The sequence below is a fragment of the Balaenoptera physalus genome (genome assembly GCF_965194825.1).
Source record: "Balaenoptera physalus genome assembly, chromosome: 12".
In the NCBI taxonomy this organism is placed as follows: Eukaryota; Metazoa; Chordata; class Mammalia; order Artiodactyla; family Balaenopteridae; genus Balaenoptera; species Balaenoptera physalus.
Window position 1 is genome coordinate 61,079,940 of NC_138897.1, and position 25,387 is coordinate 61,105,326.

Consider the following 25,387-nt stretch of genomic DNA (forward strand, 5'->3'; position numbering starts at 1 on the left):
TCTTTTACATGTAGCTGTCCAGTTTTCCCAGCACCACTTATTGAAGAGACTGTCTTTTCTCCATTGTATATCTTTGCCTCCTTTGTCATAGATTAGTTGACCATAGGTGCGTGGGTTAATCTCTGGGCTTTCTATCTTGTTCCATTGATCTATGTTTCTGTTTTTGTGCCAGTACCATATTGTCTTGATTACTGTAGCTTTGTAGTATAGTCTGAAGTCAGGGAGTCTGATTCCTCCAGCTCCATTTTTTTGCCTCAAGACTGCTTTGGCTATTCGGGGTCTTTTGTGTCTCCATACAAATTTTAAGATGATTTGTTCTAGCTCCGTAAAAAATGCCATTGGTAATTTGATAGGGATTGCATTGAATCTGTAGATTGCTTTGGGTAGTATACTCATTTTCACAATGTTGATTCTTCCAATCCAAGAACATGGTATATCTCTCCATCTGTTGGTATCATCTTTAATTTCTTTCATCAGTGTCTTATAGTTTTCTGCATACAGGTCTTTTGTCTCCCTAGGTAGGTTTATTCCTAGGTATTTTATTCTTTTTGTTGCAGTGGTAAATGGGAGTGTTTCCATAATTTCTCTTTCAGATTTTTCATCATTAGTGTATAGGAATGCAAGAGATTTCTGTGCATTAATTTTGTATCCTGCAACTTTACCATATTCATTAATTAGCTCTAGCAGTTTTCTGGTGGCAGTTTTAGGATTCTCTATGTGTGGTATCATGTCATCTGCAAACAGTGACAGCTTTACTTCTTCTTTTCCGATTTGGATTCCTTTTATTTCTTTTTCTTCTCTGATTGCCGTGGCTAGGACTTCCAAAACTATGTTGAATAATAGTGGTGAGAGTGGACAACCTTGTCTTGTTCCTGATCTTAGAGGAAATGTTTTCAGTTTTTTCCCATTGAGAACGATGTTGGCTGTGGGTTTGTCATATATGGCCTTTATTATGTTGAGGTAGGTTCCCTCTACGCCCACTTTCTGGAGAGTTTTTATCATAAATGGGTGCTGAATTTTGTCAAAAGCTTTTTCTGCATATATTGAGATGATCGTATGGTTTTTATTCTTCAATTTGTTAATATGGTGTATCACATTGATTGATTTGCGTATATTGAAGAATCCTTGCATCCCTGGGATAAATCCCACTTGATCGTGGTGTATGATCCTTTTAATGTGTTGTTGGATTCTGTTTGCTAGTATTTTGTTGAGGATTTTTGCATCTATATTCATCAGTGATATTGGTCTGTAATTTTCTTTTTTTGTAGTGTCTTTGTCTGGTTTTGGTATCAGGGTGATGGTGGCCTCATAGAATGAGTTTGGTAGTGTTCTTTCCTCTGCAATTTTTTGGAAGAGTTTGAGAAGGATAGGTGTTAGCTCTTCTCTAAATGTTTGATAGAATTCACCTGTGAAGCCATCTGGTCCTGGACTTTTGTTTGTTGGAAGATTTTTAATCACAGTTTCAATTTCATTACTTGTGATTGGTCTGTTCATATTTTCTGTTTCTTCCTGGTTCAGTCTTGGAAGGTTATACCTTTCTAAAAATTTGTCCATTTCTTCCAGGTTGTCCATTTTATTGGCATAAAGTTGCTTGTAGTAGTCTCTTAGGATGCTTTGTATTTCTGCAGTGTCTGTTGTAACTTCTCCTTTTTCATTTCTAATTTTATTGATTTGAGTCCTCTCCCTCTTTTTCTTGATGAGTCTGGCTAATGGCTTATCAATTTTGTTTATCTTCTCAAAGAATCAACTTTTAGTTTTATTGATCTTTGCTATTGTTTTCTTTGTTTCTATTTCATTTATTTCTGCTCTGATCTTTATGATTTCTTTCCTTCTGCTAACTTTGGGTTTTGTTTGTTCTTCTTTCTCTAGTTTCTTTAGGTGTAAGGTTAGATTGTTTACTTGAGATTTTTCTTGTTTCTTTATGTAGGCTTGTATAGCTATAAACTTCCCTCTTAGAACTGCTTTCGCTGCATCCCATAGGTTTTGGGTCGTCGTGTTTTCATTGTCATTTGTCTCTAGGTATTTTTTTATTTCCTCTTTGATTTCTTCAGTGATCTCTTGGTTATTTAGTAACGTATTGTTAAGCCTCCATGTGTTTGTCTTTTTTACGTTTTTTTCCCTGTAATTCATTTCTAATCTCATAGCGTTGTGGTCAGAAAAGATGCTTGATATGACTTCAATTTTCTTAAATTTACTGAGGCTTGATTTGTGACCCAAGATGTGATCTATCCTGGAGAATGTTCCGTGCGCACTTGAGAAGAACGTGTAATCTGCTGTTTTTGGATGGAATGTCCTATATATATCAATTAAATCTATCTGGTCTATTGTGTCATTTAAAGCTTCTGTTTCCTTATTTATTTTCATTTTGGATGATCTGTCCATTGGTGTAAGTGAGGTGTTAAAGTCCCCCACTATGATTGTGTTACTGTCAATTTCCTCTTTTATAGCTGTTAGCAGTTGCCTTATGTATTGAGGTGCTCCTATGTTGGGTGCATATATATTTATAATTGTTATATCTTCTTGGACTGATCCCTTGATCATTATGTAGTGTCCTTCCTTGTCTCTTGTAACATTCTTTATTTTAAAGTCTATTTTATCTGATATGAGTATAGCTACTCCAGCTTTCTTTTGATTTCCATTTGCATGGAATATCTTTTTCCATCCCCTCACTTTCAGTCTGTATGTGTCCCTAGGTCTAAAGTGGGTCTCTTGTAGACAGCATATATATGGGTCTTGTTTTTGTATCCATTCAGCCAGTCTATGTCTTTTGGTTGGGGCATTTAATCCATTCACGTTTAAGGTAATTATCGATATGTATGTTCCTATGACCATTTTCTTAATTGTTTTGGGTTTGTTTTTGTAGGTCCTTTTCTTCTCTTGTGTTTCCCACTTAGAGAAGTTCCTTTAGCATTTGTTGTAGAGCTGGTTTGGTGGTGCTGAATTCTCTTAGCTTTTGCTTGTCTGTAAAGCTTTTGATTTCTCCATCAAATCTAAATGAGATCCTTGCCGGGTAGAGTAATCTTGGTTGTAGGTTCTTCCCTTTCATCACTTTAAGTATATCATGCCACTCCCTTCTGGCTTGCAGAGTTTCTGCTGAGAAATCAGCTGTTAACCTTATGGGAGTTCCCTTGTATGTTATTTGTCGTTTTTCCCTTGCTGCTTTCAATAATTTTTCTTTGTCTTTAATTTTTGCCACTTTGATTACTGTGTGTCTCGGCGTGTTTCTCCTTGGGTTTATCCTGTGTGGGACTCTCTGCGCTTCCTGGACTTGGGTGGCTATTTCCTTTCCCATGTTAAGGAAGTTTTCAAGTATAATCTCTTCAAATATTTTCTCTGGTCCTTTCTCTCTCTCTTCACCTTCTGGGACCCCTATAATGCGAATGTTGTTGCGTTTAATGTTGTCCCAGAGGTCTCTTAGGCTGTCTTCATTTCTTTTCATTCTTTTTTCTTTAGTGTGTTCTGCAGCAGTGAATTCCACCATTCTGTCTTCCAGGTCACTTATCCGTTCTTCTGCCTCAGTTATTCTGCTATTGATTCCTTCTAGTGTAGTTTTCATTTCAGTTATTGTATTGGTCATCTCTGTTTGTTTGTTCTTTAATTCTTCTAGGTCTTTGTTAATCATTTCTTGCATCTTCTCCATCTTTGCCTCCATTCTTATTCCGAGGTCCTGGATCATCTTCACTATCATTATTCTGAATTCTTTTTCTGGAAGGTTGCCTATCTCCACTTCATTTAGTTGTTTTTCTGGGGTTTTTTCTTGTTCCTTCATCTGGTACATAGCCCTCCGCCTTTTCATCTTGTCTATCTTTCTGTAACTGTGGTTTTTGGTCCACAGGCTGCAGGATTGTAGTTTTTCTTGCTTCTGCTGTCTGCCCTCTGGTGGTTGAGGCTATCTAAGAGGCTTGATGGGAGGCTCTGGTGGTGGGTAGAGCTGACTGTTGCTGTGGCGGTCAGAGCTCAGTAAAACTTTAATCCACTTGACTGTTGATGGGTGGGGCTGGGTTCCCTCCCTGTTGGTTGTTTTGCCTGAGGCAACCCAACACTGGAGCCTACCTGGGCTCTTTGGTGGGGTTAATGGCAGACTCTGGGAGGGCTCACGCCAAGGAGCACTTCCCAGAACGTCCGCTGCCAGAGTCCTTGTCCCCACAGTGAAACAGAGCCACCCCCTGCCTCTGCAAGAGACCCCCAACACCAGCAGGTAGGTCTGGTTCAGTCTCCCCCAGGGTCACTACTCCTTCCCCTGGGTCCCGATGCACACAGTACTTTGTGTGTGCCCTCCAAGAGTGGGGTCTCTGTTTTCCCCAGTCCTGTCGAAGTCCTGCAATCAATTCCCACTAGGCTTCAAAGTCTGATTCTCTAGGAATTCCTCCTCCCGTTGCCGGACACCCAGGTTGGGAAGCCTGACGTGGGGCTCAGAAGCTTCACTCCAGTGGGTGGACTTCTGTGGTATAAGTGTTCTCCAGTCTGTGAGTCACCCACCCAGCAGTTATGGGATTAGATTTTACTCTGATTGCGCCCCTCCTACCGTCTCACTGTGGCTTCTCCTCTGTCCTTGGACATGGGGTATCCTCCTTGGTGAAGTCCAGGGTCTTCCTGTCAATGATTGTCCAGCAGCCAGTTGTGATTCTGGTGCTCTCGCAAGAGGGAGTGCGAGCACATCCTTCTACTCCGCCATCTTGGTTAATCCCTATATCTTTTTTTTTTCTTTAATTTTGTTGAGATATAATTGACATACAGAACTGTAAATTTAAGGTGTACAGCGTAATGACTTGACTTACATTGCCAAATGATTACCACAGTAACTTTAGTTAAAATCCATATCTCATATAGATGCCAAAAAGAAAAAGGAAAAAAAATGGTTTTTTTCCGCATGATGTCATCTTTTAGGATCTACTCTCTTAGCAACTTTCAAATATACCAAACAGTAGTGTTCGGTATATACACATGTTGTATATATACCATGTTGTATATACACACGTTGTATATTACATCCTATAGCTATAAGTTTGTACCTTTTGACCTCTATCCAGTTCTCCCACTCCCTAACCCCCTGCCTCTGGTAACCACAAATATGACCTCTTTTTGTTGGCTTGTTTTTTCAAAATTCCACCTGTAAGTGAGATCAGGTAAAATTTGTCTTTCTCTGTCTGACTTATTTCATTTAGAGTACTCCCCTCAAGGTCCATCCATGTTGTCACAAATGGCAGGATTTCCTTTTTTTTATGGCTGAATAGTATTCCATTGTGTGTACCTATGTGTATGTGTGTATATATATACACATATACCACATTTTCTTTATCCATTTATCTGTCAGTAGATGCTTAGGCTGTTTCCATGTTGTAAATAATGCTGCAGTGAACATATGGGTACAGGAATCTCTTCAGCATAGTGATTTTGTTTCCTTCAGATACATACCTAGAGTGGAATTGTTGCATCATGTGGTAGTTCCAGTTTTAATTTCTTTAAGAACCTCCATGGAAACCAGTGTTTTCTGTGGTGGTTGTACAAATGTACAACTATACTAACAGTGCACAAGGGGTCCCTTTTCTCCGCATTCTCACCAGCATTTATCTCTTGTCTTTTCCATGTAAGCCGTTCTCAAAGGCATGAGGTTTTCACTGTGGTTTTGATTTGCATTTCCCTAATGATTCATGATGTTGAGTACCTGATGTCCATTTGAATATCTTAGTAAAAATGTATACTCAGGTCCTTTGCCCATTTTTTTAATTTCATTATTTATTTCTCGGCTACTGTTGTATGACTTCTTCATGGATATTGCGTAGTGACACCTTATCAGATAAATGCTTTGCAAATATTTTTTCCCATTCCATAGGGTACCCTTTCATGTTGTTGATCATTTTTTTGCTGTGCAGAAGCCTTTTAGTTTGATATAGTCCCACGTGTTTATTTTTGCTTTTGTTGCCTTTGCTTTTGGTCTCAAATCCCAAAAAATCATTGCCAAACCACTGTCATGGAGCTTACTGCCTATGTTTTCTTCTAGGACTTTGTTTTGTTTTGTTTTGTTTTGTTTTTAACATCTTTATTGGAATATAATTGCTTTACAATGGTGTGTTAGTTTCTGCTGTATAACAAAGTGAATTAGCTATATGTATACATATATCTGCATATCCCCTCCCTCTTGCATCTCCCTCCACCCTCCCTATCCCACCCCTCTAGGTGGTATCAAAGCACCAACCTGATCTCCTTGTGCTATGCAACTGCTTCCCACTAGCTATCTACTTTACATTTGGTAGTGTATATATGTCAGTGCTACTCTCTCACTTCGTCTCAGCATACCCTTCCCCCCTCCCTGTGTCCTCAAGTCCATTCCCTACGTCTGCATCTTCATTCCTGTCCTGCCCCTAGGTTCATCAGAACCTTTTTTTTTTTTTTAGATTCCATATATATGTGTTAGCATACAGTATTTTTCTCTTTCTGACTTATGTCACTCTGTATGACAGACTCTAAGTCCATCCACCTCACTACAAATAGTTCAATTTCATTTCTTTTTATGGCTGAGTAACATTTCATTGTATGTATGTGCCACATCTTCTTTATCCGTTCATCTGTTGATGGACCCTTACATTGCTTTCATGTCCTGGCTATTGCAAATACTGCTGCAATGAACATTGTCGTACATGTCTGCTTTTAAATTATCGTTTTCTCAGGGTATATGCCCAGTAGTGGGATTACTGGGTCATACGGTAGTTCTATTTTTAGTTTTTTAAGGAACCTCCATACTGTTCTCCGTAGTGGATGGATCCATTTATGTTCCCACCAACAGTGTGAGAGGGTTTTCTCCACACCCTTTCCAGCATTTATTGTTTGTAGATTTTTTTCATGATGGCCATTCTGGCCGGTGTGAGGTGATACCTCATTGTAGTTTTGATTTACATTTCTCGCATGATTAGTGATGTTGAACATCCTTTCATGTGTTTGTTGGCAATCTGTATATCTTCTTTGGAGAAATGTCTATTTAGCTCTTCTGCCCATTTTTCGATTGGGTTGTTTGTTTTTGGATATTGAGCTGCATGAGCTGCTTGTATATCTTGGAGATTAATCCTTTGTCAGTTGCTTCATTTGCAAATATTTTCTCCCATTCTGAGGGTTGTCTTTTGGTCTTGTTTATGGTTTCCTTTGCTGTGAAAAAGCTTTTAAGTTTCATTAGGTCCCATTTGTTTCTTTTTGTTTTTATTTCCATTACTCTAGGAGATGGATCCAAAAAAATCTTGCTGTGATTTATGTCAAAGAGTGTTCTTCCTATGTTTTCCTCTAAGAGTTTTATAGTGTCTGGTCTTACATTTAGGTCTCTAATCCATTTTGAGTTTATTTTTGTGTATGGTGTTAGAAAGTGTTCTAAATTCTTTCTTTTACATGTAGCTGTCCAGTTTTCCCAGCACCACTTACTGAAGAGGCTGTCTTTTCTCCATTGTATATTCTTGCCTCCTTTATCAAAGATAAGGTGACCATATGTGCATGGGTTTATGTCTAGGCTTTCTATCCTATTCCATTGACCTATATTTCTGTTTCTGTACCCGTACCATACTGTCTTGATTACTGTAGCTTTGTAGTATAGTCTGAAGTCAGGGAGCCTGATTCCTCCAGCTCCATTTTTCTTTCTCAAGATTGCTTTGGCTATTCGGGGTCTTTCATGTTTCCATACAAATTGTGAAATTTTTTGTTCTACTTCTGTAAAAAATGCCATTGGTAGTTTCATAGGGATTGCATTGAATCTGTAGATTGCTTTGCCAATCCAGGAACATGGTATATCTCTCCATCTGTTTGTATCATCTTTAATTTCTTTCATCAGTGTCCTATAGTTTTCTACATACAGATCTTTTGTCTCCTTAGGTAGGTTTATTCCTAGGTTGCAATGGTAAATGGGAGTGTTTCCTTAATTTCTTTTTCAGATTTTTCATCATTAGTGTATAGGAATGCAAGAGATTTCTGTGCATTAATTTTGTATCCTACTACTTTACCAAATTCATTGATTAGCTCTAGTAGTTTTCTGTTAGCATCTTTAGGATTCTGTATGTATAGTATCAAGTCATCTGTAAACAGTGACATTTTTACGTCTTCTTTCCCAATTTGGATTCCTTTTATTTCTTTTTCTTCTCTGATTGCTGTGACGAAAACTTCCAAAACTATGTTGAATAATAGTAGTAAGAGTGGGCAACCTTGTCTTGTTACTGATCTTAGAGGAAATGGCTTCAGTTTTTCACCATTGAGAACTATGTTGGCTGTGGGTTTCTCATATATGGCCTTTATTATGTTGAGGTAGGTTTCCTCTCTGCCTACTTTCTGGAGAGCTTTTATCTTAAATCGGTGTTAAATTTTGTCAAAAGCATTTTCTGCATCTATTCAGATTATCATATGGTTTTTATCCTTCAGTTTGTTAATATGGTTTATCACATTGACTGATTTGCATATATTGAAGAATATTCACATGCCTGGGATAAACCCCACTTGATCATGGTGTATGATCCTTTTAATGTGCTGTTGGATTCTGTTTGCTAGTATTTTGTTGAGGATTTTTGCATCTATGTTCATCAATGATATTGGCCTGTAGTTTTCTTTTTTTGTGACATCTTTGTCTGGTTTTGGCATCAGTGTGATGGTGGCCTCGTAGAAGGAGTTTGGGAGTGTTCCTCTCTCTGCTGTATTTTGGAAGAGTTTGAAGGATAGGTGTTAGCTCTTCTCTAAATCTTTGACAGAATTCACCTGTGAAGCCATCTGGTCCTGAGCTTTTGCTTGTTGGAAGATTTTTAATCACAGTTTCAATTTCAGTGCTTGTGATTGGTCTGTTTATGTTTTCTGTTTCTTCCTGATTCAGTCTCGGAAGGTTGTGCTTTTCTAAGAATTTTTCCATTTCTTCCAGTTTGTCCATTTTATTGGTATACAGTTGCTTGTAGTAATCTCTCACGATCCTTTGTATTTCTGCAGTGTCAGTTGTTACTTCTCCTTTTTCATTTCTAATTCTGTTGATTTGAGTCTTCTCCCTTTTTTTCTTGATGAGTCTGGCTAATGATTTATCAATTTTCTTTATCTTCTCAAAGAACCAGCTTTTAGTTTTATTGATCTTTGCTATTGTTTCATTCATTTATTTTTCATTTATTTCTAATCTGATCTTTATGATTTCTTTACTTCTGCTAACTTTGGAGGTTTTTTGTTCTTTCTCTAATTGCTTTAGGTTTAAGGTTAGGTTGTTTATTTGAGATGTTTCTTGTTTCTTGAGATAGGATTGTATTGCTATAAACTTCCCTCTTAGATCTGCTTTTGTTGCATCCCATAAGTTTGAGGTCGTCGTGTTTTCATTGTCATTTGTTTCTAGGTATTTTTTGATTTCCTCTTTGATTTCTTCAGTGATCTCTTGGTTATTTAGTAGGGTATTGTTTAGCCTCCATGTGTTTTTATTTTTTACAGTATTTTTCCTGTAATTGATATCTAGTCTCATAGTGTTGTGGTCAGAAAAGATACTTGATATGATTTCATTTTTCTTTAATTTACCAAGGCTTGATTTGTGACCCAAGATATGATCTATCCTGGAGAATGTTCCATGAGTACTTGAGAAGAAAGTGTATTCTGTTGTTTTTGGATGGAATGTCCTATAAATATCTATTAAGTCCATCTTGTCTAATCTGTCATTTAAAGCTTGTGTTTCCTTATTTATTTTCATTTTGGATGATCTGTCCATTGGTGAAAGTGGGGTGTTAAAATCCCCTACTATGATTGTGTTACTGTCAATTTCCACTTTTTTTGGCTGTTAGCATTTGCCTTATGTATTGAGGTGCTCCTATGTTGGATGCATAAATATTTACAATTGTTATATCTTCTTGGATTGATCCCTTTATCATTATGCAGTGTCCTTCCATGTCTCTTGTAACAGTCTTTATTTTAAAGTCTATTTTATCTGATATGAGAATTGCTACCCCAGCTTTCTTTTGATTTCCATTTGCATGGAATATCTTTTTACATCCCCTCACTTTCAGTCTGTATGTGTCCCTAGGTCTGGAGTGGGTCTCTTGTAGACAGCATGTATACAGGTCTTCTTTTTGTATCCATTCAGCTTGTCTGTGTATTCCGATTGGAGCATTTAATCCATTTACATTTAAGGTAATTATTGATATGTATGTCTCTATTACCATTTTCTTTATTGTTTTGGGTTTGTTTTTGTAGGTCTTTTTCTTCTCTTGTGTTTCCCGCCTAGAGAAGTTCCTTTAACATTTGTTGTAAAGCTGGTTTGGTGGTGCTGAATTCTATTAACTTTTGCTTGTCTGTAAATGTTTTAATTTCTCCATTCAAATCTGAATGAGGGGCTTCCCTGGTGGTGCAGTGGTTAAGAATCCGCCTGCCAATGCAAGGGACATGGGTTTGAGCCCTGGTCTGGGAAGATCCCACATGCCGTGGAGCAACTAAGCCCGTGCACCACAACTACTGAGCCTGAGCTCTAGAGCCTTCGAGCCACAGCTTCTGAAGCGCGTGTGCCTAGAGCCCGTGCTCCGCAACAAGAGAAGCCACTGCAATGAGAAGCCCGCGCACAGCAATGAAGACCCAACACAGACGTAAATTAATTAATTAATTAATTTAAAAAAATAAAAAGGGAAATCTCTTTTATAAAAAAAAAAAAATCTGAATGAGATCCTTCTTGGGTATAGTAATCTTGGTTGTAGGTTTTTCCTTTTCATCGCTTTAAATATGTCCTGCCACTCCCTTCTGGCTTGCAGAGTTTCTGCTGAAAGATCAGCTGTTAACTTTATGGGGATTCCCTTGTATGTTATTTGTTGCTTTTTCCTTGCTGCTCTTAAGATTTTTTCTTTGTATTTAATTTTTGATACTTTGATTAATATGTGTCTTGGCTTGTTTCTCCTTAGATTTATACTGTATGAAACTGTCTGTGCTTCCTGGACTTGATTGACTATTTCCTTTCCCATATTACGGAAGTTTTCAACTATAATCTCTTCAGATATTTTCACAGTCCCTTTCTTTTCCTCTTTTTCTTCTGGGACCCCTATATTCAAATGTTGGTGCATTTAATGTCCCAGACATCTGTGAGACTGTCCTCAATTCTTTTCATTCTCTTTTCTTTATTCTGCTCTGCAGTAGTTATTTCCACTATTTTATCTTCCAGGTCACTTATCCGTTCTGCCTCAGTTATTCTGCTATTGATTCCTTCTAGAGAATTTTTAATTTTATTTATTGTGTTGTTCATCATTGTTTGTTTGCTCTTTAGTTCTTCTAGGCCTTTGTTAAACGGTTCTTGTATTTTCTCCATTCTATCTCCAAGAGTTTGGATATCTTTACTATCATTACTCTGAATTCTTTTTCAGGTAGGCTGCCTATTTCCTCTTCTGTTGTTTAGTCTGGTGGGTTTTTACCTTGCTCCTTCATCTGCTGTGTATTTCTCTGTCTTCTCATTTTGCTTAACTTACTGTGTTTGGAGTCTCCTTTTCGCAGGCTGCAGGTTCATAGTTCCCGTTGTTTTTGGTGTCTTCCCCCAGTGGGTAACGTTGGTTCAGTGGGTTTTGTAGGCTTCCTGGTGGAGGGGACTGGTGCCTGTGTTCTGGTGGATGAGGCTGGACATTGTCTTTCTGGTGGGCAGGACCGTGTCTGGTGGTGTGTTTTGGGGTGTCTGTGACCTTATTATGATTTTAGGAAGCCTCTCTGCTAATGGGTGGGGTTGTATTCCTGTCTGGCTAGTTGTTTCTCATGGGGTGCCCAGCACTGGAGCTTGCTTGCCGTTGGGTGGAGCTGGGTCTTAGCGTTGAGACGGATATCTCTGGGAGAGCTCTCGCCAATTGATATTACTTGGGACCAGGAGGTCTCTGATGGTCCAGTGTCCTGAACTTGGCTCTTCCACCTCAGGGGTTCAGGCCTGACACCAGGCTGGAGCACCAAGACCCTGTCAGCCACACGGCCATGTACATAGGGATTTTCTTGCCTTTTGGGAAGTATGAGGTCTTCTGCCAGCATTCAGTAGGTGTTCTGTAGGAGTTCCACATGTAGATGTATTTTTTTCTTTTTATAAATTTATTTATTTAATTTATTTTTATTTTTGGCTGTGTAGGGTCTTCGTTGCTGCGCGTGGGCTTTCTCTAGTTTCGGCGAGCAAGGGCTACTCTTCGTTGTGGTGCACGGGCTTCTCATCGCAGTGTCTTCTCTTGCTGCAGAGCACGGGTTCTAGGTGCGTGGGCTTCAGTAGTTGTGGCTCACGGGCTCTAGAGCGCATGCTCAGTAGTTGTTGTCCACGGGCATCGTTGCTCTGCGGCATGTGGGAACTTCCCAGACCAGGGCTTGAACCCGTGTCCCCTACAGTGGCAGGCAGATTCTTAACCACTGCACCACCAGGGAAGTCCTGTAGATGTATTTCTGATGTATTTGTGGGGAGGAAGGTGATCTCTACATCTTACTCCTCTGCCATCTTGAAGATCCTCCCACAATAGGAGACTTCACTGAAGATGCCAACCTCTGCAAGAGCTAGAGGTGCAGAGGCATTTTTTTTTTAATTTATTTTTTTATACAGCATGTTCTTACTAGTCATCCATTTTATACACATTAGTGTATACATGTCAATCCCAGTCTCCCAATTCATCACACCACCACCCCCACCTGCCGCCACTTTCCCCCCTTGGTGTCCATACGTTTGTTCTCTACATCTGTGTCTCAATTTCGACCCTGCAAACCGGTTCATCTGTACCATTTGTCTAGGTTCCACATATGTGCGTTAATATACAGTATTTGTTTTTCTCTTTCTGAGTTACTTCACTCTGTGTTACAGTCTCTAGATTCATCCACGTCTCTACAAATGACCCAATTTCATTCCTTTTTATGGCCGAGTTATATTCCATTCTATATATGTACCACATCTTCTTTATTCATTCATCTGTCGATGGACACTTAGGTTGCTTCCATGACCTGGCTATTGTAAATAGTGCTGCAATGAACATTGGGGTGCGTGTGTCTTCTTGAATTATGGTTTTCTCTAGCTATATATGCCCAGGAGTGGGATTGCTGGGTCATATGGTAATTCTATCTTTAGTTTTTTAAGGAACCTCCATACTGTTCTCCATAGTGGCTGTATCAATTTACATTCCCACCAACAGTGCAAGAGGGTTCCCTTTTCTCCACACTCTCTCCAGCATTTGTTGTTTGTAGATTTTCTGATGATGCCCATTCTAACTGGTGTGAGATGATACCTCATTGTAGTTTTGATTTGCATTTCTCCAATAATTAGTGATGTTGAGCAGCTTTTCATGTGCTTCTTGGCCATCTGTATGTCTTCTTTGGAGAAATGTCTATTTAGGTCTTCTGCCCATTTTTTCATTTTAATATTGAGTTGCATGAGCTATTTATATATATTGGATTTTAATCCTTTGTCCATTGATTCGTTTGCAAATATTTTCTCCCATTCTGAGGGTTGTCATCTTGTTTGTAATTTCCTTTGCTTTGCAAAAGCTTCTAAGTTTCATTAGGTCCCATTTATTTATTTTATTTTATTTTAACTTATTTATTTATTTATTTATATATATTTTTGGCTTTGTTGGGTCTTCGTTTCTGTGCAAGGGCTTTCTCTAGTTGCGGCGAGCGGGGGCCACTCTTCATCGCTGTGCACGGGCTTCTCACTGTCGTGGCCTCTCTTGTTGCGGAGCACAAGCTCCAGATGCGCAGGCTCAGTAGTTGTGGCTCACGGGTCTGGTTGCTCCGCGGCATGTGGGATCTTCCCAGACCAGGGCTCGAACCTGTGTCCCTTGCATTGGTAGGCAGATTCTCAACCACTGCGCCACCAGGGAAGCCCACCATTTGTTTATTTTTGTTTTTATTTCCATGACTCTAGGAGGTGGATCAAAAAAGATCTTGCTATGATTTATGTCAAAGAGTGTTCTTCCTATGTTTTCCTCTAAGAGTTTTATAGTGTCTGGTCTTACATTTAGGTCTCTAATCCATTTTGAGTTTATTTTTGTGTATGGTGTTAGGGAGTGTTCTAATTTCATTTTTTTACATGTAGCTGTCCCGTTTTCCCAGCACCACTTATTGAAGAGACTGTCTTTTCTCCATTGTATATCCTTGTCTCCTTTGTCATAGATTAGTTGACCATAGGTGCATGGGTTCATCTCTGGGCTTTCTGTCCTGTTCCATTGATCTATATTTCTGTTTTTGTTCCAGTACCTAATTGTCTTGATTACTGTAGTTTTGTAGTATAGTCTGAAGTCAGGGAGTCTGATTCCTCCAGCTCCGTTTTTTTCCCTCAAGACTGCTTTGGCTATTCGGGATCTTTTGTGTCTCCATACAGATTTTAAGATTTTTTGTTCTAATTCCGTAAAAAATGCCATTGGTAATTTGACAGAGACTGCATTGAATCTGTAGATTGCTTTGGGTAGGATAGTCATTTTTACAGTATTGATTCTTCCAATCCAAGAACATGGTATATCTCTCCATCTGTTGGTATCATCTTTAATTTCTTTCATCAGTGTCTTATAGTTTTCTGCATACAGGTCTTTTGTCTCCCTAGGTAGGTTTATTCCTAGATATTTTATTCTTTTTGTTGCAGTGGTAAATGGGAGTGTTTCCTTAATTTCGCTTTCAGGTTTTTCATCATTAGTGTGTAGGAATGCAAGATATTTCTGTGCATTAATTTTGTATCCTGAAACTTTACCAGATTCACTGATTAGCTCTACTAGTTTTCTGGTGGCATCTTTAGGATTCTCTATGTATAGTATCAACTCATCTGCAAACAAGGACAGTTTTACTTCTTTTCCAATTTGTATTCCTTTTATTTCTTTTTCTTCTCTGATTGCCATGGCTAGGACTTCCAAAACTATGTTGAATAATAGTGGTGAGAGTGGACATCCCTGTCTTGTTGCTGATCTTAGAGGAAATGCTTTCAGTTTTTCACCATTGAGAATGATGTTTGCTGTGGGTTTGTTGTATATGGCCTTAATTATGTTGAGGTAGGTTCCCTCTATGCCCACTTTCTGGAGAGTTATTATCGTAAATGGGTGTTGAATTTTGTCCAAAGCTTTTTCTCCGTCTATTGAGATGATCATACGGTTTTTATTCTTCAATTTGTTAATATGGTGTATCACATTGATTGATTTGCACATATTGAAGAATCTTTGCATCCCTGGGATAAATCCCACTTGATCGTGGTGTATGATCCTTTTAATGTGTTGTTGGATTCTGTTTGCTAGTATTTTGTTGAGGATTTTTGCATCTATATTCATCAGTGATATTGGTCTGTAATTTTCTTTTTTTGTAGTGTCTTTGTCTGATTTTGGTATCAGGGTGATGGTGGCCTCATAGAATGAGTTTGGGAGTGTTCCTTCCTCTGCAATTTTTGGGAAGAGTTTGAGAAGGATGGGTGTTAACTCTTCTCTAAATGTTTGATAGAATTCACTTGTGAAGCCATCTGGTCCTGGACTTTCGTTTGTTGGAAGATTTTTAATCATAGTTTCAATTTCATTACTTGTGATTGGTCTGTTCATATTTTCTATTTCTTCCTGGTTCAGTCTTGGAAGGTTATACCTTTCTAAGAATTTGTCCATTTCTTCCAGGTTGTCCATTTTATTGGCATAGAGTTGATTGTAGTAGTCTCTTAGGATGTCCTGTATTTCTGCGGTGTCTGTTGTAACTTCTCCTTTTGCATTTCTAATTTTATTGGTTTGAGTCCTCTCCCTCTTTTTCTTGATGAGTCTGGCTAATGGTTTATCAATTTTGTTTATCTTCTCAAAGAGCCAGCTTTTAGTTTTATTGATCTTTGCTATTGTTTTCTTTGTTTCTATTTCATTTATTTCTCCTCTGATCTTTATGATTTCTTTCCTTCTGCTAACTTTGAGTTTTGTTTGTTCTTTCTCTAGTTCCATTAGGTGTAAGGTTAGATTGTTTATTTGAGATTTTTCTTGTTTCTTGAGGTAGGCTTGTATAGCTATAAACTTCCTTCTTAGAACTGCTTTTGTTGCATCCCATAGGTTTTGGATCATCATGTTTTCATTGTCATTTGTCTCTAGGTAGTTTTTGATTTCCTCTTTGATTTCTTCAGTGATCTCTTGGTTATTTTGTAACGTATTGTTTAGCCTCCATGTGTTTGTGTTTTTTACGTTTTTTCCCCTGTAATTGATTTCTAATCTCATAGCGTTGTGGTCAGAAAAGATGCTTGATATGATTTCAGTTTTCTCAAGTTTACTGAGGTTTGATTTGTGACCCAAGATGTGATCTATCCTGGAGAATGTTCCGTGCACACTTGAGAAGAACGTGGAATCTGCTGTTTTTGGATGGAATGTCCTATAGATATCAATTAAATCTGTCTGTTTTGTCATTTAAAGCTTGTGTTTCCTTCTTAATTTTCTGTTTGGATGATCTGTCCATTGGTGTAAGTGAGGTTTTAAAAGTCCCTCACTATTATTGTGTTACTCTCGATTTCCTCTTTTATAGCTGCTAGCAGTTGCCTTATGTATTGAGGTGCTCCTATGTTGGGTGCATTTATATTTATAATTGTTATATCTTCTTGGATTGATCCCTTGATCATTTTGTAGTGTCCTTCCTTGTCTCTTGTAACATTCTTTATTTTAAAGTCTATTTTAACTAATATGAGTATTGCTACTCCAGCTTTCTTTTGATTTCCATTTGCATGGAATATCTTTTTCCACCCCCTCACTTTCAGTCTGTATGTGTCCCTAGGTCTGAAGTGGGTCTCTTGTAGACAACATATATATGGGTCTTGTTTTTGTATCCATTCAGCAAGCCTGTGTCTTTTGGTTGGAGCATTTAATCCATTCACGTTTAAGGTAATTATCGATATGTATGTTCCTATTACCATTTTCTTAATTGTTTTGTGTTTGTGTTTGTAAGTCTTATCTTTCTCTTGTGTTTCCTGCCTAGAGAAAGAAGTTCCTTTAGCGTTTGTTGTAAAGCTGGTTTGGTGGTGCTGAATTCTCTTAGCTTTTGCTTGTCTCTAAAGCTTTTGATTTCTCCATCGAATCTGAATGAGATCCTTGCCGGGTAGAGTAATCTTGGTTGTAGGTTCTTCCCTTTCATCACTTTAAGTATATCATGCCACTCCCTTCTGGCTTGCAGAGTTTCTGCTGAGAAATCAACTGTTAACCTTATGGGAGTTCCCTTGTATGTTATTTGTCATTTTTCCCTTGCTGCTTTCAATAATTTTTCTTTGTCTTTAATTTTTGCTACTATGTGTCTCGGCGTGTTTCTCCTTGGGTTTATCCTGTATGGGGCTCTCTGTGCTTCCTGGACTTGGGTGGCTATTTCCTTTCCCACGTTAGGGAAATTTTCGACTATAATCTCTTCCCTTATTTTCTCGGGTCCTTTCTCTCTCTCTTCTCCTTTTGGGACACCTATAATGCGAATGTTGTTGTGTTTAATGTTGTCCCAGAGGTCTCTTAAGCTGTCTTCATTTCTTTTCATTCTTTTTTGTTTATTCTGTTCTGCAGCAGTGAATTTCACCATTCTGTCTTCCAGGTCACTTATCCGTTCTTCTGCCTCAGTTATTCTGCTATTGATTCCTTCTAGTGTAGTTTTCATTTCAGTTATTGTATTGTTCATCTTTGTTTGTTTGTTCTTTAATTCTTCTAGATCTTTGTTAAACATTGCTTGCATCTTCTCGATCTTTGCCTCTATTCTTCTTCCGAGGTCCTTGATCATCTTGACTATCATTATTCTGAATTCTTTTTCTGGAAGGTTGCCTATCTCCACTTCTTTTAGTTGTTTTTCTTGGGTTTTATCTTGTTCCTTCATCTGGTACATAGCCCTCTGCCTTTTCATCTTGTCTATCTTTCTGTGAATGTGGTTTTTGTTCGACAGGCTGCAGCATTATTGTTCTTCTTGCTTCTGCTGTCTACACTCTGGTGGTTGAGGCTATCTAAGAGGATTCTGCAAGTTTCCCGATGGGATGGGCTGGTCACAGAGGCATTTTTTTCAGAGGGTTAACAGCTTGCTTTTTTTTTTTTCCTTTTCCTCTGTGCTTCATCTAGTTTCACTTGTTCACAGGGTGCTTCATGCAGAGGCCTCGCACCTTGCACTTCAGATCAGAGTGCCTAGGGAGAAATGGCTGCACTGACACCTCCTCTTCTAGGAGTTTTATAGTTTTGGGTCTTACATTTAAGTCAAGTCCAGTTCAAGTTAATTATTTTGAATGGTGTAAGACAGTGTTCTGGCTTCATTCTTTTTTACATGTGATTCTGGCTTCATTCTTTTTTACATGTGAATATCCACTTTTCCCATCACTGTTTATTGAAGAGACTGTCTTTTCACCATTGAATATTCTTGGCTCCCTTGTCAAATATTCGTTGATGTATATACATGGGTTTATTTCTGGGCTCTCTATTCTGTTCCGTTGGTCCATGTGTCTGTTTTTATGCTAGTACCATAACTGTTTTGCTTGCTATATCTTTATAATATAGCTTGAATTCAGGAAGTGTGATGCCTCCTACTTTGTTGTTCTTTCTCAGGATTGCTTTGGCCACTCGTGGTCTTCTGTGGTTCCATATAGGTTTTTAAATTGTTTTCTCTAGTCAGCTTAAAAAATGCCATGGGAATCTTGATAGGCATTGTATTGGTTTTGCATAGTATGGACATTTTAACAATACTAATTCTTCCAAGCAATGAACACGGGATATCTTTCCATTTATTTGTGTTCTTCAGTTTCTTTCATCAGTGTCTTGTACTTTTCAGTGTAGAGATCTTTCACCTCTTTGGTTAAACTTATTCCTTTATTGCTTTGATGCTATTGTAAATGGTGTCATTTTCCTTTTTTCTTTTTTCAGATAATTTGTCATTAGTATATAGAAACACTACTGATTTTTGTATTTTAATTTTGTATCCTGCAAATTTACTGAATTTGTTGATTAGATGTAACAGGTTTTTTTGTTTGTTTTTTTTTGAGGGGGCTTTAGTATTTTCTGTATATAAAACCATGTCATCTGCAAATAGAGATAATTCTACTTATTCCTTTTCAATTTGATGCCTTTTATTTTTCTTGCCTGATTGCTCTGGCTAGGATTTCCAGTACTATGTTGGATAAAAGTGGCAACAGTGGGCATCCTTAACTTTTTCCTGATCTTAGAGCAACAGCTTTCAGTTCTTTACCATTAAGTATAATGTTAGCTGTGGGCTTGTCATATATGGGCATTATTATGTAGAGGTACATTTCCTGTATACACAGTTTGAGAGTTTTTATTATGAAGTGATGTTGAATTTTGTCAATTACTTTCTCTCTGTTGAGTTATTGTATGATTTTGGTTTTTTTATTCTATTAATGTGATGTATCACATTTATTGATTTGCATGCATTGAGCCATCCTTGCATCCCACAATAAATCCCACTTAATCATGTTGAATGACCTTTTCAAAGTGCTGCTGAATTTGGTTTGCTAATATTTTATTGAAAATGTTTACCTCTATATTTTCATCAGGGATATTGGCCTGTAGTTGTCTGCTCTTAACTGAATTGCCTAATTACTACTGTTCTTGATTGATTTCTGTTGTTACCACTGTTTTCAAACAAAAATTATTTTGTTTTATCATTTAGTTGTGATGTTTCCAGATAGAAGATAATGTTTTTCATGTTGAAGCTTATCTGCCTCTTTCTAATTTTTATCAAGAATAATCATTGAACCTTATCATATGCTTTTACAGGCTCTATTGAGATGATTGTTTTTCTCTTAACCTGTTGATATGACATGATAGGATATTGGTTCCCTAATAGTCTCTGTTTGTTCATTGTTGGTTATTCCTTTGCTATACTCCTGAATTCAGTTTGTCATTGTTTTATAAGTAAAGTTTTATTTCTTCTCTCGCTCTCATTATGCCTCTTAGCGCAGAGCTTATAAGCACATCCTTATTACGGTGTTTGAGTGATAGGAGTTTTGCCAAAGTTGCCTTGTCTCCCCTCTACCAAGGAGCATGAATAGGAGGGTGCATATGCTCCACTAGCTCTGTGATTAGCCTTTTGGTTAATAACCAAAGTGGGCTAGGGCATTACTCATATCAGATCCCTCTGAGTCCTTTTCTTTTCTTATAATATAATATCCTTTTATAATATGGAGGAGTAGTATTTTATTGGTAAATGCCACCTCTGAGTAAAAAAAGATTACTCAAGTCCATATTTCTGGTTATCTCTATCCAATTTCAGGTTGAAACTTTTTCAACCAAATCTTCTCAGCACAGAAGAACTTCTAGTTATTGTAGTAAGAGTCTTTCCTATAGTTCCTGGGGATCTGTTTGTCCCTTGTAAGGCTCTCCTTGAACCTTGCAGAGTAGCAAGAGTTTTCACAAGGACCTTTGACAAGGCAACAGAAACTCTGTCTTTATCTACCCTGATGATAAGATAGGAGATTCTATTCTTCATCTTGGGCTCTGCCTTACATATCTTTAAGACTTAATTAAATCTGATTGTCACCTGAGGCCTTGTCAAGGGAAGAAGAGGTAAAGGATAAGTTGATAGAGCTTGCCTGCATCCACCCTAGATATACAAAAGGTCTTATGAGCGCCTTTAGAATAGGAAAGGAGCAGATAGGATAAGCTACTCTAGACTAAGGACAGTATCCCCACTCAGCAATCCTATCTATATATGAATACTAGGGTAAGAAAATGTAATGAAATATTTTCAACAGAAACCACATTCTTCTTTTACACTCCTAATGCATAGTCCATTTTTTTAGAGTTTAGTCTTCATTATACTAGATATACGTTGATATCTTTACATTTTATAGCAATTTCATTTAAATTTTCTAATTTTCTTTTATCTTTAAAAGGTTATATTTCTAAAACAAGTTATAAAAACAAGTGTTCAAAAATGCAATTTATGTGCCTTAAAAACCTTTAGGCATTTTCCTTTTAGCTTGTTAATTATAACATCTGAATGTTTGCTATAATTTATTATCTGTTATCACTTTCAAGGTTAAATATTTGTATTTCTGAAGATTTTATATTGTAAAATTCAATCTAAAGTGCATGCTTATACAATCTGAAGGAGTCAGTGGATAACATTTGCGCACCAAAATTGAGTTTATATAAAAGAGAAATAATTACTTTTGGCTTACCTTTTGTGGCAGTTCTGTTCTGGATTCTCAGAACTGTATTAAAACGTGTGTAGGGCTTCTCTGGTGGTGCAGTGGTTAAGAATCCGCCTGCCAACACAGGGGACACGGGTTTGAGCCCTGATCCGGGAAGATTCCACATGCCACGGAGCAGCTAAGCCCGTGCGCCACAGCTACTGAGCCTGTTCTCTAGAGCCCACGAGCCACAGCTACTGAGCCCATGTGCCGCAACTACTGAAGCCCGCGTGCCTAGAGCCCGTGCTCCGCAACAAGAGAAGCCACCACCATGAGAAACCTGTGCACCTCAACGAAGAGTAGCCCCTGCTCGCCGCAACTAGAGAAAGCCTGTGCGCAGCAACGAAGACCCAACACAGCCAAAAATAAATAAATAAATAAATAAAATTTTTTTTAAATGTGTGTATATGTTCTCAATAATTGTATAAAAAAGATCAGCATATTTTTTGCTATAGAATAGAGCTAAACATGGAGCCCATCCTTTTTTAATCCTAAGGGATTTAGTTACTAAAATATCAAAAGGATTATATTTTAAGGTTTAAAAGAATAACCTCTCATGAGACTTTGTCAGGCAGTAATGTGAGTGCTCCTAAAAATGACACTGAAAAAAATTTGACAAAACATGAAAGCTATGTGTTTTCCTCAGAAACTTAATCAACTTAATATTTTGCTTGTGTACTAAATAGTTACATAATGCCATGAAAGAAAGCTCACCTTTATTTGATGATGGACAGCCTTGGGGAGAAGAAACTGAAGATGGAATTATGCATAATAAGGTACCTTACATGACTGTAAACATTAGAGTTATCTTAATATTAACTAAATGTGTTATTATTGAAATTGATATATTCTTTTGTAGAACTTGTCTTTTTGCTAACTGAAAAATCTGCTAAAACTGATTTTTGGAAATATTAGTCAATGGAATTACTCTTGAAATCACATTGTAGTTTCCTAAAAGTAACTAGGAACGGAAATTTGTAAATTTTAAGTAAATTAAAAAAGCAATGCAATTAGAATTACATCATAACGTTATTGTTATATGTACAGATGTAATATTTGTCTTTCTCCCCTATCGTTTATAATGAAGGCATCAATACTGGCATCATTACTGTAATATAGTATTTTGTCAACACAAAGCCTGAAAGACTGGGTCTTTAATTAGATGGCATGTGGGTTTTTTGTTTGTTTTGGCTTTTTAGTTAGGCATATTGCACTTAAGAGTTGCCACTTCCAAAAGTGATTGACATAAAAGTAAATAGATGGTCTAAATTGGTTCCCAAACCATCCTGTATTGGAGCCTTAACTATGTAACTAACCCTACCCTATTTCCTAAAATACATAAATTTATATATCCAAAGGGAGCAAACACCAACTCCAAGGAATAAATTTATAGTATTGAGATTAAACATTAATGTCCCCTAGCATATATAAAAGACCAGGTACTATGCAGGTCCCTAAAGATTAAAAAAAAAAAAAAAAGTTCTCTGTTCTTCACTCTTTGGAGCATTTGTCATAAAAAGAAAGTGGAAATAACCTCAGCTTCATCTTTTATTACTACCTGGGAAATAGTTCAAATAGAAAGATGTATCAACTGACTGGCATGGTAGCGTTCCTTTTTTTTTTTTCAAACAAAGAATATCATACCCCGTTACTACTTCATTAGTGATCCTTGCTGGAGAAGCAGCTAGAAAGCCTTTGATCCTCTTGAGAGAATTCTCTTCCCATGTTGCAATATGTGTACTAGACTAGATTTATGTGTGCCTCAGTTCTCACGCAAATAAAATTATAATACCTACTAAATGACTAAATATTAAATTTATTGATATTCATCCTAAATGTTAAAACAGTAAAAGTTATTCTTGCTATTTTAGCTGTTATTTCAGATGATGACATATAAAGAAGCACTTGGGAAGTTATAAAGTGCTATTTTTATTTTTTAATTTTAATTTTAAAGTAAAAATTAATTTTAAATTTAATTAAAAAGAGTTACCGAAGTATCCAACTTCATCAGATTCTGAGTCTCAGCTTTGTAGATCTAGAAATTCATTTTTTTTTTAACCTGCAAAATCAAAATTGACCAAACTTAAGGAAACGTTCACTCTTAACCAAATTCACATCTGAAGAAGAATAAAAATGTATTAATTTACCACCAGTGACACATCTTTCCAGTTACAGAAATACTCATACTCCCTATTCAGGGCACCCCTTCAGTATCAACCAAGTAATAAGAAGATTGTTTAGTAAGCAGAGAATCAGCACAAAGGGAATTGGTTTATCTTGAGGGATGTGTACTTCATCTGGCTGTGGAAAATTCTGATCAGCCATCCTTGCCTCCTAACAAAGTACACATCTTCAGTAAGCAAAACACCTCAGAATTGCAAAATAGAGTATTATTTTCTCTTGAATAAATATTAAGAGTACTAATAGTCTACTGTTTAGATCTCTACTAACCATACCATGTTTTAGAGTGAAGTTACAATGTAAATTATAGCCTTTATTAATTATGTTCTGGTTTTCACAACTAGATCTTGTCAGTTTAATTAGACTTAAATGATCAGCAATTCATTTAAATTTTTAATTAGTTAGATTATCCCTAAAGATGCTCAAGTTTGCATTTTATGTTAAATTATATTTATTAATAGCTTCCTTGTCTAACCTTCTCAAAATTCTGAAGATATGGGGGTTTTTTTACCATTTACTAAGTATCACCTTTATCCAAATTGAAGTATTCTTTTCATCCTTATTATTCACTATAGAAGTAGCAGACTGAGTAAATCTGTGCAGCATAATTAATGATATTCCCTAGGTTTGTATCTCATGTACAGGAGTTCATGTAACCACTTAGTGTTCCTGAATTTTATTTTTTTAATTCAAATTTAAATTTCTACTTAGAAAAGTGAAATAAACTAAATAGAGAATCATGGCTTTGTTTTTAAATCTGCTTAACCCAATCAGTTGTTTTTGGACTACACCATAAAATGCTATGAGAGTTTCATGACTGGTGCCGACAGCTTTGAAGAGATGAATGCAGAGTTGCAGTCCAAGCTGAGTAAGTGTTCTCATTCCTAGAGTGCTTGCTTTGGGTCATTTAACTCCGCTCAAGGAGTTGTAGCCTATCTTACTATGCCTAATGTAAATGCGTTTAGATGCCTCCTGATTTTTATCCTAACTGTTTCTTTGGTGGAGAGGAGTAAAGGTTAAGCAGAAAGAATACTGGTGTTGGAGTCAGACCTGAGGCATGACCCCTTACTGGCTGTGTGACATTAACAAACTACTTAACCTGTCTAACAAAGTTTTGCAGGATTAGATGGCCATGTTTATAAATGTCAAATGTGCTACCCGGAGCACACAATATAATCAGCAAATGTTATTCCTCTTGGGGGATGATATCCCTGTGATATCCTTGCTTTATTATTTTAGAAATTAAAGTACCAGTTAGTCAAAAGATCTATGGTCTCTTTCAAAATTTATGTCACATAGTTAATGGGCCATGATATTTCCTAAGAAAGAAATTATTTTTCCACTTAGCTAATCTAGTGACATTCGGTATTTACTGGCTTACTTTAAAATATTCCAGAGTATTATTTTACATTGTTGTTCCTTTTTTGTAATAGTCTTGTATATAAAATGCCAGAGTGGTAGGTAAAATAGATAAGTTTAACATGTGTAAAGCGATCCTCCAAAGACTATGGAATCAATCAAAATAGGAGATCACCCTGCCACTATTAGCACAAAAAGTGAAAGCATTCTCTTTTGTTTCCATGGGATATACTTTCCTGAAGAATAAGCGGGACAGGGACTTCCCTGGTGGCACAGTGGTTAAGACTCTGCGCTTCCAATGCAGGGGGCCCGGGTTCGATCCCTGGCCAGGGAACTAGATCCCACATGCATGCCGCAACTAAGAGTTCACATGCCACAACTAAGGAGCCCATGAGCCGCAACTAAGACCCAGCGCAACCAAATAAATAAATAAATTTTTTTTTAATTAATTTATTTATTTATGGCTGTGTTGGGTCTTCATTTCTGTGCGAGGGCTTTCTCTAGTTGCGGCGAGCGGGGGCCACTCTTCATCGCGGTGCGCGGTCCTCTCCCTGTTGTGGCCTCTCTTGTTGCGGAGCACAGGCTCCAGACGCGCAGGCTCAGTATTGCGGCTCACGGGCCTAGTTACTCCGCGGCATGTGGGATCTTCCCAGACCAGGGTTCGAACCCGTGTCCCCTGCATTGGCAGGCAGATTCTCAACCACTGTGCCACCAGGGAAGCCCCGTAAATAAATATTTTTTTAAAAAAAAGAAGAAGCGGGACAATTTCAGCTTGTCCACATGAGAAGG

General features: G+C 37.5%; 1 protein-coding gene across 2 annotated transcripts in view; it reads left to right on the forward strand.

Moving 5' to 3' along the window:
• NDC80 (NDC80 kinetochore complex component) overlaps positions 1–25,387 on the forward strand; it is a 73,412-nt gene that overhangs the window by 14,346 nt on the left and 33,679 nt on the right. For both annotated transcript variants that reach the window (XR_014252083.1, XM_082418693.1), the window contains exons 7-8: positions 21,745–21,834; positions 24,014–24,107. Coding sequence is in view for 1 of the 2 variants with exons in the window: in XM_082418693.1 (XP_082274819.1) it covers positions 21,745–21,834; positions 24,014–24,107 (184 nt within the window). In the remaining variant the exon portion in view is untranslated. The remainder of the gene's footprint in view (positions 1–21,744; positions 21,835–24,013; positions 24,108–25,387) is intronic.